This window comes from Eucalyptus grandis, chromosome 4 (assembly GCF_016545825.1).
Source record: "Eucalyptus grandis isolate ANBG69807.140 chromosome 4, ASM1654582v1, whole genome shotgun sequence".
Lineage (NCBI taxonomy): Eukaryota > Viridiplantae > Streptophyta > Magnoliopsida > Myrtales > Myrtaceae > Eucalyptus > Eucalyptus grandis.
The window spans coordinates 37231878-37250825 of NC_052615.1; the positions used below are offsets into that span (position 1 = coordinate 37231878).

The 18948-nt window shown below is 40.4% G+C and overlaps 1 protein-coding gene across 1 annotated transcript; it reads right to left on the reverse strand.

The window, feature by feature from the left end:
- Positions 1 to 9851: 9851 nt before the first annotated feature.
- On the reverse strand, positions 9852 to 15953 carry LOC120292654 (subtilisin-like protease SBT4.14). Its single transcript, XM_039310945.1, is given in 13 exon segments — positions 9852 to 10585; positions 10872 to 11085; positions 11225 to 11333; positions 11592 to 11691; positions 11694 to 11910; positions 14501 to 14694; positions 14697 to 15013; positions 15155 to 15260; positions 15343 to 15415; positions 15418 to 15461; positions 15464 to 15487; positions 15712 to 15809; positions 15946 to 15953. Coding segments are annotated over 13 exon segments (2079 nt in total). The 3' UTR covers positions 9852 to 10010.
- Positions 15954 to 18948: the final 2995 nt, after the last annotated feature.

Here is an 18948-nt window from a genome sequence, read left to right on the forward strand (position 1 = left end):
AAGCGAGAGAGGGAGAATATACTCAATCGATTCGGTTGTGGCCTACAAAGTCTCCATAAGATTGGGTCCACCATGTGAAAAGTCAACATCATTGTAAGCGAAGCTTATTTTATTAAAGTAGAAATTAGACTTCTCATCAAAGAGTAATTTCATGACTACAAAATAGGACGTTGGTTTTCTTACAACTCTATCGGAGAAATTTTCCTCTAATCGCACATCTGATTAGTGGGTTATAAAGCATACACATCACGCGGTATGTCATTTGGATTAAGTTTGCATGGTGATAATGTTCTAAGATTATAACTTACCAATCGAAAGTATAGTTGGAGAGAAAAATCGGCTTTGCAAATTTGATCTATAGAGTGGCGTCTCACATTGTGCATTGGTCCTTGAAGAAGGGGCTTAAACGACGGATAAAGATGTCATCGCACGATTTGCAATTCAACTTTGCTAATGACTCTTTGAGATCGATAATTCCAAAGACATCCCTTTCGTGTTTGACAAACTTAGAGACGACAACATGGCGACCAAGTTGTTGCTATTTGCGAATGCTGCACGACTCTGCGCGGACAAAAAGGAAACGTCCCATCACATCAAACCTTATAAGAAGGAGAGATATCATATAAATTTTCCATTTTTCTTTTGTTCTTTTCCAGATCATACAAATTTCAGAGCAAACTGTCCCACATGCAGCATCGTTTTCCATGGGGGCCTATTTAGGTTAAGGATGCATCTGTGTTGAAAATTGGAATACCGTAGGTTAGTCATGAATATGTCTTGAATTATGTTTCAAATATTCAACCCAAATTAAAATTGATGGCAACCCAACTTGAGAAAAAAAGATGGATAGTTAGTGTTGGCAGTGAAGGGCTTGGCCTAGTGCAGCACTAAAGATGCGTTTGATAATATTCCAGGAATACTTGTTTATATTTTTGTTCGGAAACGAAAAAAAAATAAACGTGTTTAATAAGTTTTTTTGTTTCATGAAATAAATTTGGAACAAAAAAAAAAATTGCTTCTTTGTTGCCAAAAATAACTCAAGAAACAAGCTTTTTCTTCTATCCTTTTTTCTTTTTCTTTTCTTTTTTTTCTCTTCCTCTTCTTTCCCTTAGTTGGTCATCGTCCTTGGCGATTGCTAGTGTTCGACGACTGGTCGAACGAGGCCCGACGACCTTGCCGTGGTTGGACAAGGCTCAACCTCCCCCAAATCTGGTGAGGCTGAGCCTCAATTGGCCATCACGAGGTCGGCCTCACCCACCCAAGTGATGCCAACCTCATGGTAATCGAGGCGAGGTCGAGCCTCACTCAACCACAACGAGGCCAACGTCACCTAAGTGGGCGAGGTCGATCCCACGATGGCTAGGTGAGGTCCAGCCTTGTCAGTGGCCAGACGAGTCTTGGCCTCGCAAAATCTAGTCGAGGTTGCCTCGCCCAGTTAGGGGGAGGTCAAGCCTTGCTGAGCCATGGGGAGGCATAGGGGGACCTCGCATGTCTTCATCTACTAGAGAAAGGAGAAGAAAAAGAAAAAAAAGAAAAATGTAATAAAATTATTAATAAATTAAAAGAAAATCTAAGTCACAAAAATATTTGGGGTTGTACCAAATACATTTCGGTTCCGAAAATAGAAATTTTGTGCGATTAAAAATGCTTTAAAATGCTCGAAAGTGTTTCCGAGAATAGAAATAGAAAAAAGTGTTTCTGAAAAAAAAAATTCCCGTGAACAAAAACATTACCAAATATACCATAGTTCTCGACGAGAGTATAGGGACGGAACTCCTACCATATAAAGTAGTATAAATATTATTTTTCTCAAACTATTAGATTTTAAGAAAAGACAGAAATAATTTTAAGGTTTTTTTAGCCTTTTTTTTTGCTATCCTTGAATTTTCATAGGTTTTTGTATTTCCTCTCCCCATAGTTGTTCCCATAAAAGTTTTCCACGCAAATTTGTGTGTGATTTTTTTTTTTTTAATTATTCTCTGTTTTACTTTCATTGCAGCTTTGGCATTCATGGTAACAGTTAAGTCATTTCAAATTTTCATGGTTCTAAACAGCCAAGTTTCTGAAATTAATTCTCCTTTGCTGTATTTACTTCCTCAAGGACATTACCTCAAACTTTATCAAGATCAATCACATTCATAATCTCTAGACCAGTCATGCCACCGTGAAGGCGCCTTTGCTGCCTCCAAACTAAGCGCTGATACCACGCCGTCATCCCCTCCTCCATATTGAGATTATTACATGCTAGGATTCATTTCTTTTTTTTCTTTTTCCATATATGTTGGAATTCAAATTAATGCACAGAAGGATAAAACAGATTGTGAAATTTTATGGGACCACTACCAAGTGTATTAAAACTTAAACAGAGAGATGTAGGCATGGTTTAATATCTAAATATTCTAGTACTTCCTTTCACACATAAACTAATCTTTTGCCTAAGTTAAAAAGGTGAGAGTATGATCTGAAAAGATTTGAACTCAGAACCTACTATTATGATATCATGTGATATTATGTAGAATAATTGCTAACTGCTCTAAAAATTTAAAGTGATTTAATATTTAAATATTCTAATATGAATGTAGAATTCTCACCCTTTCTCCCTTGCAACGTGAGCTTATATGAATACGACGCATTGCTCGAAACGTGAGGTTGGGATGTCTAAAACTTCCAAATTCACTGACCATGTTGACCACATTAGTATAGATGATCGTGAAATTAGAGGTCGGAAATGGATCATGGAGCCCTTCTTAAAAATTTAAAATTTAATGGGTCAGACCACGTATAGATCAGTTGACCTTTATAAAATGAATTGAAATAAAATTTACAAAAGCAAAGTTAAGATACGAATCGTTTATGGAAGAGGAACTCTTTCATTTTTGGCCCACTCTCACAAAAGACAGGGAATTAACGAAAGAAATCTATCATGAAATTTGAAGAATTCCCCAATCAAGTAATCAAAGAGGTTTGAGCTAGTCTCACCCTCCCCTTTCTCTTTTGTTGATTTTGTTTATGTTTTTTTGTTCTTTTCTTGCTTTTTTTCTTCACTCCCGATTTAGAATTAGGAGTTCTCTCTTCCAATCTAGTTCTCGATATGAGAGTTCGAACTCTCCCGATCTAATTCTAGATTTGCATGCTATCATCTCCTGATCTAAATTTAGGAGTTTAATAAATATACTTTTGGCGATTCAATGCCCCTCTACCATGTTCGTGTATAGATTTTCTGCCTCCAACCTTAATGATGATCACATGAGTTTGGGCATCCCATTGAATTATGAAGATTTGCTCATCAACATATTAGATGAGTGTTTGTTTAACCTATTGTGATTGTCTCCATACGATGAGAGTGTAGAGAAAGCTAAACCTAGGCACACACTGCCAAATAGCAACATTGTAATTATTTGAGAATGAATTTTTAACGTGTGCTCACCATTAAAAAAGACCCGAGATTCAATGATTGGCTGTTGATTTGATTTGATTTGATAGATTTGTTCTTGTGGAATAAGTTTGTGCTAAACTTTTTGGATGTTCCAATGATCCTCCTTGTTTTCTGGATTTTACTCTATTTTTCAGTGTCCATGCTCTATTTCGATTCGCTTTATTATAAAAGTTATGTACTTCTATATCATTTTGAGCAATGGATAAAATTCTTTCTCAATCAAAAAATAAAGAGATGTACAACAGTAATAGAGCTCGGTATCTGGTGACGGTAACGGCAGCGATTATCATCTTTGCGGTGGTCATCGTAAGTTGGGAATTGTAGGGTGGTGGCCTTTTCCCTCGGATGAGGAATTTCGTCGAAGAGAGAGAGAGAGAAAGCGAGAGAAGCCTCAAACCACACTTCCCGACGGTTTCCTAAGTGGAGCTTCCACCTCGTGGTGGTCACTGATGACACCAATCGCTATTTCGTTGTCTTAAAAACATCTTGAGAGAGCCTCAGACGACTAATATCGTGATGGTTACAATCCTCAACGACTACCGAGAGAGAGAGAGAGAGAGAGGCCTTTACGCCACGGTTGGTGACGGTCGACAAGGATTGCGACCACCACAAGTTTTTCGCCGTCTTTAGCTACCTCCATGACATTGTCGATCGTGGCCGGGCCATTAGGCCAAGCATAGCCATGGTCGATGGGGATTGCAACCACCACGAGTGTTCCAGCATTTCCGGTCCCCGTAATCTCCAACGAAACAGATGGTAATTGCTTTTTGCTTTTTGTTTCTCGTTTTTAAGAACTTTCAAATTTATTGTAAGATTTGCTAAATTTCTTCTTTAAATTTGCTAATTTTTTTTTATATGCAATATTTTCCTCAATTTGCTAAATTATTTGTTGGAACCAAGGAACAAGAAGCCAACAGTTAAGGTTGATTTGTTCCTAAAATGGACAAGGAAGCTATCTTGTTGGAATCGATTCTTGTTTTTGAAATTAGGAATTGAACCGGTCCCATGAAACCGAGCAGGACGATTATCAAAACTTACTACTTTTTCCTTGGCTTTTTTTTTTTTTTTTTTTTTTTTTGGTGGATCAAGAATATTTATTTACTACTTGTAATCTAAAAATTGCTCATAAAACAAATAAACATTAGACCAAATAAGAAAGCGAGAAGAAAGTTTTTAAATCTCAATTTAGAGTTTGATTCAAAACATCCCCGAAAACCTATACAAGAACCAGCCTTAGTAGGCTTGTTCTCGAAAGACCAATGTATCTTGGTTTCAACCGAACCGTTTCCTATATGAACCAATTGGGAATCAAATGGGTTACCTTGGTTTGGTTTGATTCCCAAATTGAATCGCTTGATTGCTCACCCCTAGCAATAATGAAGTGGACTACTTGGCCAATTGCCATATACCACAAAAAATCCTCTTATAGTACACGTGTCCATCTAGTGGGTGTAACTTGACACATGATTGGTAGATGACGCAGAAAATATGAGTTTCATATGCACCTTATATATGCGAATCCACTCCAATAATGCATTCAGTACATGCAAGCCGGCTTCATCACAATCATCAGATCCTATAAGGGGTCCATATTATTTGAAGCAGAGATAGGGCACACGGAATTCTCCAAAAGTGAACGTAATATTCCCTGGAAAATAATTATGTAATAGCACCGTTATTTTTCTATTAGATATAGGGGTGCTTTGCACCACAAATTTTAAATATGCTAACGGGATGACTGCTTCGGTCGGTACTGGGGCGAGAAATCTGATTTACTTGTCCACGGTATAGTTTTCTTTATACGTATGGGAAACATATATGGCAAAGTATATTGCATAAAGTGTAGTCTACATCAGAAAAATAAGAAAATGACGGTAACGTAATCTTAAAAAGTGTTCGACCTAAAAAAAAAAAATCCTTAAAAAGTGACTGATCGATTTTAGCCACAAAAGTTATTCCTCAAAATCTGATGACCTTTTTATCCAGTTACAGAGTAAATTGGGGGCGGTGCGGCTACGGCTTTCAAGGAAACGGGTATTAACACAGAAGAAAAGATCAGAGATCAAAAAGAAGAAAGGAAATAAAAGCTAAATAACCTTAAATGAAGAGCAATCGGTTATATATCAATGTAATTTTGATAGTTTTTTTCTTTCTGAAAAGGGCTTGAATTGGGTTGTGACCTCCCCCCACAAAAGAAAAATCCGCTATAACATTAATAATTTGTCGATTGAAAAATAATCAACTGTAATGAGTACTTTATGGGAAATTTATTTTTCTGTTGTCCGGCATGTGATTGCCAAGTTTGTCAACCTTGGACCTTCGCAATCTACCAGACGATATTTTCGACTCAAGTTGAATATTTTTTTTATGTGGAGACTATGGTAATCCCCATAGAAGGTACACAGATTCGTCTCCGTTCCCATCCTTTTATTCATAAAAAGAAATCAAACAAGTATATTTTCTAATGCACATGTAATTTCTCTTGTACAATAAGCATATATTATGGGGTTCAAATTTAATTTAACATTCTATCCCATTTTTGTTCCATTTATATAAGGTCTAAATAAAATAAAAAGCAAAAGAGATGGGAAATCAAAGATTGGCTTGTATTTTAATTTGCCATGTGAATCACGAGGCCGTCACTCTATGCACAAGTAAGGAATAATTATTGACAGAAAAAGGGTCGCTTGGAACCTTAAGACCTACTTGTCAGGTTCCTATAATATTGCCTTCTAGTTTCAGATTCAATCCAAGAAACAAGATCAAGAAAATTGTGAAATAATAGTAATAACAACAATTAAATTTCTAGATGAAAATTTTCTATTTATAGTTTCTACTTATAACTTAGATAATCCATATTTTCACATTCTCACCCTTTCATCTCTAAAAGAAATTAAACGGGTTTCTTTTCCGAGGAACATTTTATTTCTTTAATGTGATAAGCATATCTTATTAGGTTAAAATTAATTTACAATTTGTGTCAATTATGTAAGTTCAAATCAAAAGAAAAAAGGGGTAAAAAAAAATATGGGAATTCAAAAATTAGCTTGTATTTCAATCCGTCATAATAGATAAATACTGACACGTATATTGATCTAATTATTTCATAAACTCTTGAAATTTGAACAGCATTTTCTTATTTCACGAAAAACTGAAAAATAATAATTTCTTTGACTTTTGATAAATGTATGCGATCATCCCCTAATTCAAATCAACACGTAAGTTAACTCATGCGATTTAAAATTTAATATGAACTGCATCATGCATGGTTTCTTATCTAGCTTCCATTATTGAATTAATTAATATAGAATATACATATTCTGGCTGAAGGAATTTGTGATCAACAGGTCCCCGTTCTTATAAGCAAGGTTCCCTCCACTCCTTTTTCATCTTCCACTTTTACGTTTTCTTTTCTTCACCACTTTTCAGCTCCAGACATGGAAACGACCCGGAAGCACCAGATGGACGAGCGCGAGGAAGACGACGGCGCGACGACCCTCGAATTGAGAATCGACGGTGGAGGCCACTCCGCTGCCGATGATCGACCCCAAGACCACGACTCAGCCGCTGCCGCCGTCTCCTCGACTCTTACGCTCAAAGAAGAGCCGGGGAAAGAAGAAACCCTCAGCAACTGCGCGCCGCGGCGGCGTCGTTGCCCTCGAAGCGGTCGACCAAGGACCGCCACACGAAGGTGGAGGGCCGGGGACGGAGGGTCCGGATGCCCGCCGCCTGCGCCGCCCGGATCTTCCAGCTGACCCGGGAGCTTGGCCACAGGTCCGACGGCGAGACCATCCGGTGGCTGCTCGAGCGCGCCGAGCCCGCCATCATCGCCGCCACCGGTACCGGCACCGTCCCCGCCATCGCCATGTCCGTCGACGGCGCTTTCAAGATTCCCACCTCCGCCGCGGCCGCCAAAGACCCGGAACCTGGAGACCCGCCCGGGAAGAAGAAGCCAAAGCGACCGCGAACAGCGACTACGTCGACGTCGGCGAGCACATGACCTCGCCGAGCTCAACGATCCTCGCACCATCAACGCAAAATCACCAGCAGCACCACCCCCACCACCACCACCACCACCCGTTCCCTCAAGGTTTAGTCCCCATGTGGGCCATACCCTCGAGCGCCGTCGCTTCCGGAGCCTATTTCGTGATCCCACATGGCCTCCGTCCCAGCGCCGGCGGCGAGCCCGATATCGTCGTTCGCGGCCGCCCTCCAGCAGTACGAGGCGACCGCGGCCACGAAGCGCGCCGAAGCCCAAGGGGGCGATTCGGCATCCCCGGAGATGGGCGGCGCCAACATGAGGTCGGACGCCTCGGGGCCGAAACCGGCGAGGGCGGCGTCGGTGATGGCGCCGAGCTCGGTGGCGACGGCGAGCGCGCCTCACGTGCTCCGGGATTTCTCTCTGGAGATCCGCGACAGCCGAGAGCCCAAGGAGTCGGACCGCAGCAGCGACGACGCGCGGGGGGAGATGATGGAGAGAAGGTCGGGGTAGTTCGGGGCAGCGCCGCCGTTGACGACCTCGCCGGAGCATCGGGGAGAGACGGCATTGACCGGGCGCGACGTCGGAAGGGGCGCTCGCTCGCGCTCTTTCTCATCGGGCTTCGGGAAAGGAGCACGTGGTCACGTGAAGGGCGCTACGAAAGGGGTTCGCACGTGTAAGTTCTGTGTGGGGCCCCCCTACATCGTAGTGGGGTCAACTTTGATATTTACTTTCATGGCGGGCCGCGATACTCGCGCGAAATTGGTCAATGAAAGTTTAAATTCCACAGTTTTTTTTTTTCGCGATCGATGCATATTTTCTCGTGAATTGCCTACGTGGCGGATATGCGAGTGGTTTTCCGAGTGCCACGTCATCGCCATCGGATTCGATGTTAGCATTTTATTTCCCCGAATAAAAAATAAGAAATAGTCGGACAACCATTGAAAATCTCGTTGGTTTGGCGATTATATTAAAGTTTATACCAATTTATATTATAAATCTGGCTAAAGTTTAGTGGCCACTAACCGACCTTATCCAACAATGTCGCCTTCGATGATGATGATGGGGTAGATTGACCCCATAACATTACAATAGAATATAAATAGTTATGCATGATATGTAAATATCTTACTAGATATATCTCCATCGTACAAATCAAATCAAATAACAAATAGCTCGGCTAAGTTATTTTCTAAGTGGAAATTATTATGAATTTGGCGATTAGAATATTTTGAGTAGAAAAATACAACAAAGTTAGGTTGTGATCAATTTTTCTGAGTAAATGAGCAGCACGTTATTATCGAGAATATGTATGCAATTGAAATTGACTATATTATAAGCTCTTAAAAGAATTGAATTAATATATTTGGATACTTTCCAATTATTTCTTTTCGGGGTTAGATTGAATTGAAAAAAAAAAAGGAATAAAGGGCAGCATGTGTTTCATAGGAATAAAACAAATTTTTAATTATTACAATCTTTTTTCTGAAAAGTGGTGGGGGGCCACCTAGAAAAAATCTGGCGCTCATGTCATGTGATGGCGGGCGGGGGCCCCAAGAGGACGTCGCAGGTGGGGCCCGCAGGAGGGGCCGCCTTGCACCGTTCACAAGGCCAGCGGCGTGGTCCCCTTCTCGCCCCCCGCGTGGGGCCCGCTTCTTGGGGGTGGGGTTGATGGTCCGACCCGGATTACCAAATTTATATTATTAAAGAAAATTCATATAAAAATAAGTTTTATGACTATGCCTAGCTTAACCAAATTATATGTAAATATCTCAAAGTAAATGCATGATAAATCAATCATCTCGATTTTGCGAACGCGAGGAGTTTCTTTTTGAAAGAAAAAAAAATCACGCATTAAATCTCGAAATATTTAAGTTTAATAATTATAAAAGTAATAAATTTAGCAAACCTAAAATGAGAGTCGGGCTTAAGAGGCGGCTGTTATTAAAGATGCTTGATTTATTGATTAGTTTTGCTTTGGGGGTTCACGGTAGCAATGTTTATTTGATGAATTATATAAGCACTGTAAATGAATTTTAGGTCTTTTTAATAATTAATATGCATTGGATTTGGGAATCGGGTTTTCAGGCTATAATGCCTTAGAATTCATAGGTTTTTGAGTAATCGATTCCAAATTCGCTGTAACCGAAATCAGAAACTCATTCACGTCCCATTAGGGTATGAGAGGATCGGGAACGCAATCATAGCCATCTCATTATATCCCTTTAAAATTGTCTCTATTAATTTTCTTCCCAAAATGATTCTTCTACTTATTAAAGAGGATCACTATAGTCCCTCTATGAAGATTCACACATTTCTTGTATGGCATCCGAATATGCGATATATCATTGATACATATTTTAAAGTAGTAATCATTTTTTTTAGTGTATAATAAGTAGATGAATTCTATATTTGTCACCTATTCCAATCAAGATAGTGGAGAACTAAACTCTTGTATTTATTCAAGCGAACTTTCCATAAATGAATTGTTAATCGTTAGTACATTAACGAATGAATGTACATACAGTCTCCATATCCATAATTTCCTTTCCTTTCCTGTATCTTCTTCTCCACACGCCTCCGATTTTCCGTTTTTCAGTCCATCCCGAGTCGATCCGGTTCGCCATCGAACCGGATGCCGTTAATCACGATCGGACTCCTCACGACGCGATGCAAGCCTTTCCACGCGAGCGAACCGGACACGACCTGGTTCTCCAGCGTCGGCTCCGCCTCCACGATGACCTTGAAGCTTCTCTTCTGCATCGCACGAGTGAAGGACAGGCTCATGGGCTTGACGGCGATCTTCACGCCCTTTGGAGCTCTGACCGTGGCGTTGTACACGGACCGAGCGGGACCGACGTTCGTGACCGTCCTTACAAAGACTCCGACCGTCCGTTCTCGGGCGTTTCTTAGCGTGAGCTGCATAGTGGGGTAGTTGAGCGAATCGTATCCGACTCCAGGAACCAACGAGGAGCAGTTCACAGGCCGGTCCGGGCCGAGCAGGACCCTCAATGAGGACCCGGGATAGCCCTCGCTGCAGAGGAACTGAATATAGGACATCTCGCCCACGTCGTACACTAAGCCTGGGTTGAGAGCTCGGGTTGGGTTGAGCTGGCCGGCGCCGTATGCAAACTCGCCGTCGGGGTTCGTCCTCCGGCTCATCGGTTTCACTTATCAATGAGGGAAATCGAGACAGACAGCAAGCGTGAGCCATGATGGAATAAAGTAGCATACAGGCAGAAAAACCTATAATCTTCAACATTAAGCTCATTTTACTTTGTTTTATACGTTGCAATCGGCATAATCCTCCATTTGATTTATTCATATCCAAGATGATTGCTTTAAATTCAACTATATGCAGGTCATCATCTAAGCCAGCGCTCGTCGAAACAAATAATTTTGCTGATCTGTGTATCGAATAAAAAGTCGAGTAAGATACTAATTCGTCGCATATACCTGTGGTCATGATGGCAGATTTGATAGCAGCAGGAGTCCAGGACGGGTGGAAAGACTTGACATAAGCGGCTATGCCGGCGACATGAGGGCATGCCATGGATGTCCCGGACATGAGGTTGAACTTCGAGTACTGGGTGTCGCCTTTCAGCCCGGTCAGTGACCTCATCGGCGTGAACGATGCCAATATGTTGATCCCCGGTGCTGCAATATCAGGCTGCGTTTCCATAGCTCATGTCAATTGCATTCAGAAGTCAAGTCACATTAAGCTTCATAGGATCCGAATTCGGCATTCATTGCTATTCTTTTCCAGCGAAATGAAAAGGAAATAGTTTACAGGTCTGAACAAATTGGACCTTGAGAATGTGCTGAGACCCCGGATTTGGACCCCGAGAAGAGAATGACGCGATGAACGGCGCCGGTATTTTCACTTCCTCTGTTCTGTGTATTACTGCTGATGGAGATCTGAACACCAGACCACGAGCCATATGAATGTGATAAGCTAATCTTAGATTTAGGTATGATTTATTAGAAAGTGAGAAATGTGACCGCATGATCCGAAGCTTAGATGATGTCAATGTTAGTGTGCGTATTCTTAATCAGATGATTCGCTTGAAAGCTACAGTATGATTACGGCATCCTCGCATGATACAACTATGGTGGTGATCGGAAATTTGCTAAAGACTTAACCTAGAGCACTTTGTAAATCGGTTCAGGACTTGCCTGGTAGAGTGAATGTACTTGTCGATCGCCTCGCCGAGAGTACCGTTCACCATGGTTGACGGGGCCATGAATATCCGCGCAGTGTCAGGAACTGCAGGCTCTCGATGATGGCGCCGATCCCTCCGCTCCCTTTGACGACAGAGTCGCCACCCGGCATCGAAAACTTGCAGTACACGAGCTTCCCTTTCACCTTGACCCGATCCAGCGAGTTGTCCATGCAGTAACTCGCGCTCCATTTGCTCGAGTTCGCCCCCGCGTCCGCCCCGCTCACCAGCGGGTAGAGCTTCTCCTTCGGATCGAACATGTTCACTCCCACTCCCTGCAGTACGCCCGGAATAAGAGTTTGTTTTTTGTCAGAAATAAGAAAAGTTGATTATTTGAACAAAAATCAAATAAACTCAAATAAAAGCTGGCAAGCAAAATAGTTTAGTAACCGGAACGATGAAAAGTTTTCATCGCTCCATTTTATTGAGTAAAACTCCCTATATATTTTGAATGAACTAATAAATGTTTCTGAGTGTGCAAACGACATATTCTCTACATACAAGAGTTCAAATGCAAATGATGTAATGATAGGACGTTATTACTATTGGAGGGCTACTCTACTTTGCCAAAAGAAACAAGATATCGAGTGGAAAGTGTCAAGAGTTAGAAAGACTTTTGGATTTTGATTAATAAGCGAGAGGGCTTGGAATAGTCAATGTGCTTAGATGGATTAAATAGAAAGAGAATGACTTTGATAATATCGAGTACATTTATATGCTTGGAGCGATCTAAGTATACAAGGTGAATAGATTTGGATTGGATGAAATCGTCAAGTCTGAATAGATTGCATGATAGAAAAAGTTCACAGTATAGATGCGCACATGAGGGCAAGAAACTATCTCTAATTTGATTTGACCCAAATGCAAATTGGGGCTTGGAGCGAACTTCAGGCCCTGGGATGGATAGAGAGGTTTCATAGAAATCAAAATTGGGTTTGCCAATTTTGGCTAAGCAGGGGTGGTGTCAAGCAGGAAGTATGAATAGTTTTATGTATTTCAGGTGAAATCCATTTATTAGCTGCATTAAGACAGTTTTGAGCAATGGAATTTAATCCCTATTTGAATTCTACAACGTGCGGAGAAAGTTTCCAACATTATATTTCCGTGTCAGTCGGAGTTGAACGTGACCGAGGAAATTATAATGCTCTGAAAGTTGTTTATACTTCGTGTACATATTCATTGAGAAAAATCTTGTAAAATCTCATTGTATTTTCTTGGAGAGTGATAGTGTACTTTACTCATCGTGAAAGAGTGCTTTGAGCATAAAGTGAATTGTGTGTAGAGTAAGTTACGGTCCCTCATATGAAGACAACTTCTTTTGTAGTGTTGTTAAAGGCATTGCATCAGTGGATTTCCAGCCTTATTATAAGGTCGTTAGAGTTGGAACAGTAGAATAGGTCATGATGGACCTGAGCAGGTCCTTAAAAGGCTCTAACCACCAAAAAAGTTTGGATAGAGGCTCGGGTCCGGGGTCTCGATAAAAAAATACCGGCCCATTGGTTCTCCCGTCCACACCCCCCTTACGGGGTAGGGGAACTAGCCTGGATCCCCGTGAAGCCTTCTCAGTTGAAACACGCCTGCGTGGTTTAAGGAAATGAAAGGTCCAGAGGAGAACTCCCCTGGGTGGACGGACGGACGGAAAAAGGTTAGACCATTTGTATAACTTATTTTGTCTACAGACACCACTCCATCCTCTACGCGATGTTTGCTATATGAAAAATGTCAAATCCTACAACAACCAGTTCACACCCTGCCTCCCAGGTTCGTTAAGTTCACTCCACTTCATTATTGCGGTTGCTAATTTCTAAAAAGAGCTGGTTACTTAAAAGGTTGGTAAATAATGCTAATAAAAGTGGTATCTCACAAGAAAATCGGTGAAGTTGAAGAAAAAGAAATAACCATTGGCAAAGCAACTCAAATGACCAAATGATAACTTAATCAATGAATAGTTGGTAACTCACACAAATAAAGGTTGCAAATTTCATCTAATAGTTAATAAATTTTAGTTATTGATAACAGAAGTAAATGAAAGTTGGTAAATTAAAAGAAAATGTATTTTTGTTAGAAATAAGATAAGTTGGTAAATTTACAAAACAACAAAGAAATATTGGCAGCTAATTTAAATAAAAGTTGTATACTTATTTGGAGATAAATTGTTAAATCCCTATAATTGAGAGAGGTAGTTTTCAAACAGAGAGTTGGGAAACTTAAAAATTTAGTAAGTAAGGAAAATAAAAATAGTAACTCAATTGTAAACTAGGTGACATTTTAAAAATTAACAAATAAATGTGGCTAAGCAAATCAAATTGGAGTTTGTAACCACAACTAATTAGCATTAGTTAGAGAAAAACTAGTAATTACTCTTGGTGAGTTTAGAAAATTGATAAGTAGGACAAAGAAAGGTGATAACTCATTTAGGAAAATATGGCAAATTTAAGAACATTTAAATAAAAGTTGTTAAACAGCTCAAATAAGAATCGGTAACTTAATCGGAATAAAGTTGGTAAGGCATTCAAATAGGACCGATAGATTCTGTAAAAGTTGATGCGAGATATTAGTAAATTCCAAAATGTTAAAAAGTGTCGATAAGCTATCAATAATGACTTTAATTTCTTTTACCTAAGTTATTTTTCGAAACTTACATTTTTTTTTTTTTTTTGCAGAAATCTACTGATATGGTCAGTGAATCTATTGATTATAAAGCTAAAGCACTCCAATGACCTAGAGATTGGCATGATTAACCTCCAAAGATGTTTAATGAGGCCGAGTATGTCCATGGTAGGAGACATCCCCATGACTATAACAACAAAAAACAATTAAAATTAGGGACTATTTACGAAATAAAATTGAAATCTCGATACTTACCCAAAGGGTCCTCCCATCCCCCAGCTGGACTTTGCTCCGGAACTGCCTGTCGATGCCACTGGCCGCCACCGTAACGAGCCACGGCGCGTGGTTTGCAACGCTGGCCAAGCTTGGCCCGTCGTTCCCGGCAGAAGTCACGGTCAGGATCCCTCTCCTCATGGCATGGAACGCGCCGATGGCTATGCTGTCCTCGTGTAGTTGGGCATCGTGCCGCCGATGGAGATGGAGATGACGTCGACGCCATCGTGAATGGCCGCGTCGAACGCTGCAAGCAAGTCCATGTCCGAGCAGCCCTCGCCGACCCAGCACACCTTGTACATGGCCACCCGAGCCCACGGCACCGCGCCCCGTGCAGCCCCGCCGGCAAGGCCGAAGAGGTTTGCGTTAGGCACGAGGTTGCCAGCCAGGGTGGACGAGGTATGGGTCCCGTGGCCTTGCACGTCGACCGGAGATAGGATGTCGCTCGGGTTGCGCGTGCCGTCGAGCTTGAAGTACTTGGCTCCTATAAGTTTGCTGATAGAAAAAAGGAACCAAATTAAGCAAACACAGCCGCCAAAATAAGAAACTACATATTTGCATTGGTATGGATAAATGTCAAAAAAATAAAATTTCGCAATTTTTTTTTTGGTAAGAAGCATAGAGAAAATTAATTACTTGTTGCATCCTGAAAAATTAGCATAGTGACCACAACTTCCTTTCCATTTGGGCGGTGGAGGACCAAACCCTTTATCAGCAAAGCTCTCAGATTGAGGCGTGATCCCTGCAATGTCACGACGTAATTTTTTATAAATTGAATGATGGAGCAAATTCTAAATATAAATTCAGTTCGACACAATTACAACCTGTGTCGAACAGGGCCACGACGATGTCGCTCTCCGTCTTCGGGTTCCTTCTCGCCGTCTGAGGAAAACCCGATGAAGTCCCCACGATTTGGTCGTGTGGAGCTCGTGGTATCGGTTGGGAAGACAGAGACCACCTCTTCTAGGCCTGTCGAGCACGCATGCATGATAAATAATTTTTTTGTCCATGAAATTAATGGAGTCCTAATATTGAGAACCATTTGAAAAGTTGAGGTACTCAATTGGATGAAAAGCGAAAATTTTAAGTACTTGATTGAAAATGAGACAAAATTCAGATTCTTGCGATGTCATTACCACTATAGTTTACAATGCGATTATGCAAACTGTTTCTACGAGTAGTAGGAGGCTTACTTGATAACTCTTCAGCCTCATATTGGGATAGCTTGGCAGCGAAAGCGTTGAAGCTTTTGGTGTAGCTGTAGACCAACGACTCTTTTGCCTCATTGTCACTGTGCAAAAGAGATGTGGAGTCAGTATTAGAGGGTGTACAAAAAGTAACTTGTTCTTTTTTTCTCCTTAATCTCATGTATTATAGGAGCTGGTAAAGTTCTTTATGCAATCAATTTGATGACTATAGTCCATAACCAGTCCATATCCGGGTTGTTCATAGAACCATTAGCTTCATTTATCAAATTAGTACAATCAATAGTTCTCTTGGAGTGTTGTATTGGTTGTGAGAGAAAGAGAGACCTTCCCTGAGAGAGATGAAAGGAGTTGCAGGTGTGACTGAGCTGCAAGATCTTCATTTTCGTGACTATCTCCCAAGTAAACGATGTAAAACTCCTGCATGCATGTATTGATTACCTATCTTTGGATTGCAATTAAAAATCAACGACAAAAGACAAATTAAAAACCATAAGAAAGGGCAAGCACACCTTATTTTTGTTGCCATCAGCTGCAGCCGCAGAGCCTCTCAAAATTTGAAGAGAAACGAAAGAGCAGAGAAGAAACCAGACACCAGCCTTTCCTCTTGTCATCTCTCTCTCTCTATCTCTCTCTCATGCAGGGACTCTTTCTCTGCACTTATAGGTCACAACCCAAATAGGAGGAACCACGTTACAGGATGATGTTCACGTTCTTTTTCGGTGACGATTACGTACGCTTGTTTAGCCTTAAAGGAAAGGTCATACAAAAGCAATACCGGTTGGGGTTTCACTAATGGTCACTGTCGTTTGCGACTGAGATTGCTTCTCTTGAGAAACTTGTGATTACGAACGTTGCTGTTCGTTGCTTGCTTTCTCCTACTGTTCTGACGTCATTGCTTTGTTTGTGAGGATAAAACTATTGAAGTAACAAATCAAAAGTGAAAAAAATCAGAAGGTTTGGAGTGCAGAATCTTCTATAAATCAGTATGAAAATAACAAATCAAGAAGAGTATCAATGAGTTAATCATTTAGAGATCATGCAAATTTTTCTATAAATAATAAAAAATCAAGTAGAGTTTATCTTTTGAAAATCTTTCGTGATTCGTTTTATCCTAACCATCTTTTGTGATTCGTTTTATCCTAATCATGTTTGCTTTCTTCGACGTGCACTCCATGGTCTCAAACAAGCTCCAAGGGCGTGGTTCAACAAGTTCAGCAATTTTCTTTTCGAGTAAGGATTTTTCTGTAAATTGCTGATCCATCACTATTTGTTTATCGTCATCGTGATCATACTATTATTCTATTGCTCTACATGGATGATATAATCCTCATTGGTGATTCTCCAAAATTACTTAGCCATCTTTTGCAGCCCTTAGTCAAGCATTTTCCATGAAAGATATCGGTGCTCTTCGCTATTTCTTGGGCATTGAAGTCAATCGCTCCACTGATGGAATCTTTCTCTCACAACATGAATATGCATTAGATCTTTTGAGTCAAGTATTAATGGCGCAATGTAAGCCAATTGCTACTCCAATAGCTACCAAGCAATCACCCTTCAAAAATGGTGGTAAGCATCTCATTTCGAAGCGTAGGTGCTCTTCAATACCTTACCCTCACTCATCCAGATCTCTCACTTGCAATCAACATAGTTGGCCAACATATGCATGCCCCAACTGTTGCTCACTTTCAAATAGTAAAAAATCAGAATGTTTGCAGTGCAAAATCTTCTACAAATCAATATAAAGATAACAAATAAACAAGAGTATCAACGAGTTGATCATTTGGAGATCGTGCAGAATTTTCTACAAATCACTATAAAGATAACAAATCGAGTAGAGTATTAATGAATTGATCTTTTGGAGATCTTTATGATTTGTCTTTTATTCAATTTCCCTGTAGATAAATTTGTTATCTTTTATCTTTAACTTTCACATGTTAATGTCTCTATATATATTGGACAATATATCAACGAAATGCAACGCGTGGTCGACTCAATTATTCAGTTTTTTCAAAAACTTCAGTCAATGACCATGATTAGCTTAGCTGGTCGAGTCAGATATGCTTCGTCGGAGAAAGAGTACGTTGTGCATCGGAGATATATCACGCAGACATAGACAGAGAAGTATTTTCCTCATCGCTTCTCCCGATCCGCATCGTTTAATGATAGAAATGTCGCCCACGTTCGTCCAAATCGGTTTTCATGAAATGTGGTGTTTTAGGCGCGTAGTGCTAGCATCATCATCCATTAAAGAGCTCAGAGGAAGGTACATAAATTTGATCACTTCACTTCATGTTCCTTCTATTGCTGTAAAAGCCACATGAATAAGGCATCAACCGGAACCCGAGGAGCTTCAAGTTCATTTACATTTTCTCTTATTCACTTCAGATTATTTGAGGAAGTTGCTTTGAAACAAAGACACCATGTTTGAAGGGGAAGAAACAAAGAGCACCTTTTTGATCAATCGCTTCCCTTTGCCTTAGATTTCAATTCAAGCAAACGAATTTTGAAAGCAGGATAGACTGTATCGTTGTTTAAGTGCTGCTAACCAGGGTTAAATTTGATGCAAATCACTTTGCTTTTACTTTGCTTCTTCTTATCTCAAGAAACCTTTCCTTACAAAGGAAGGTGCATGTCATGATGACATGATCTCAAATAGGGTTGGCGCTCTATCTGTTATATAATCTTCATGTCAGTTATTCATGTTTTCATGAGTATAAAGTTTTTTCCCTTTAAAATGAGTGAAAACCAATCAATTCGTATCGGGTTCTTGCGAAATGTTGTGGATTATTATCCTTAGTCTCAAAAGATTCGAGTCAATATAACAACTATTACCTTACGACTCTTGGTGAAAAAAGTCATTTCACGTAAGATTTTTTCTCAGGAATTTCTAATATATATTAAAGTGTAAATATTCGTTGAAAAGTGAACGACTTTGTTATGTAACTATGTGATTGATGTAAACGTGAGGCAATGTAACTTAGATTTACGAGGCTAATACTTCCTTTTTAGCCATGATTTTGCATAGAAGCATTTCGGCCCTAGAAAACTAGTTATTGCTGTTCAGCCCGGCATGATAGATGGTGGGATGAAACAGGCCCATGGATGAAAGATGGGTTCACCTAATCCAATTTTTAATCCTATCCAGAGAGTCCACATGCCTGTGCAAATTGCACCTCAACATGGTCTAAAGGAAACCACAATTTGCATGATTTATTGCTGACC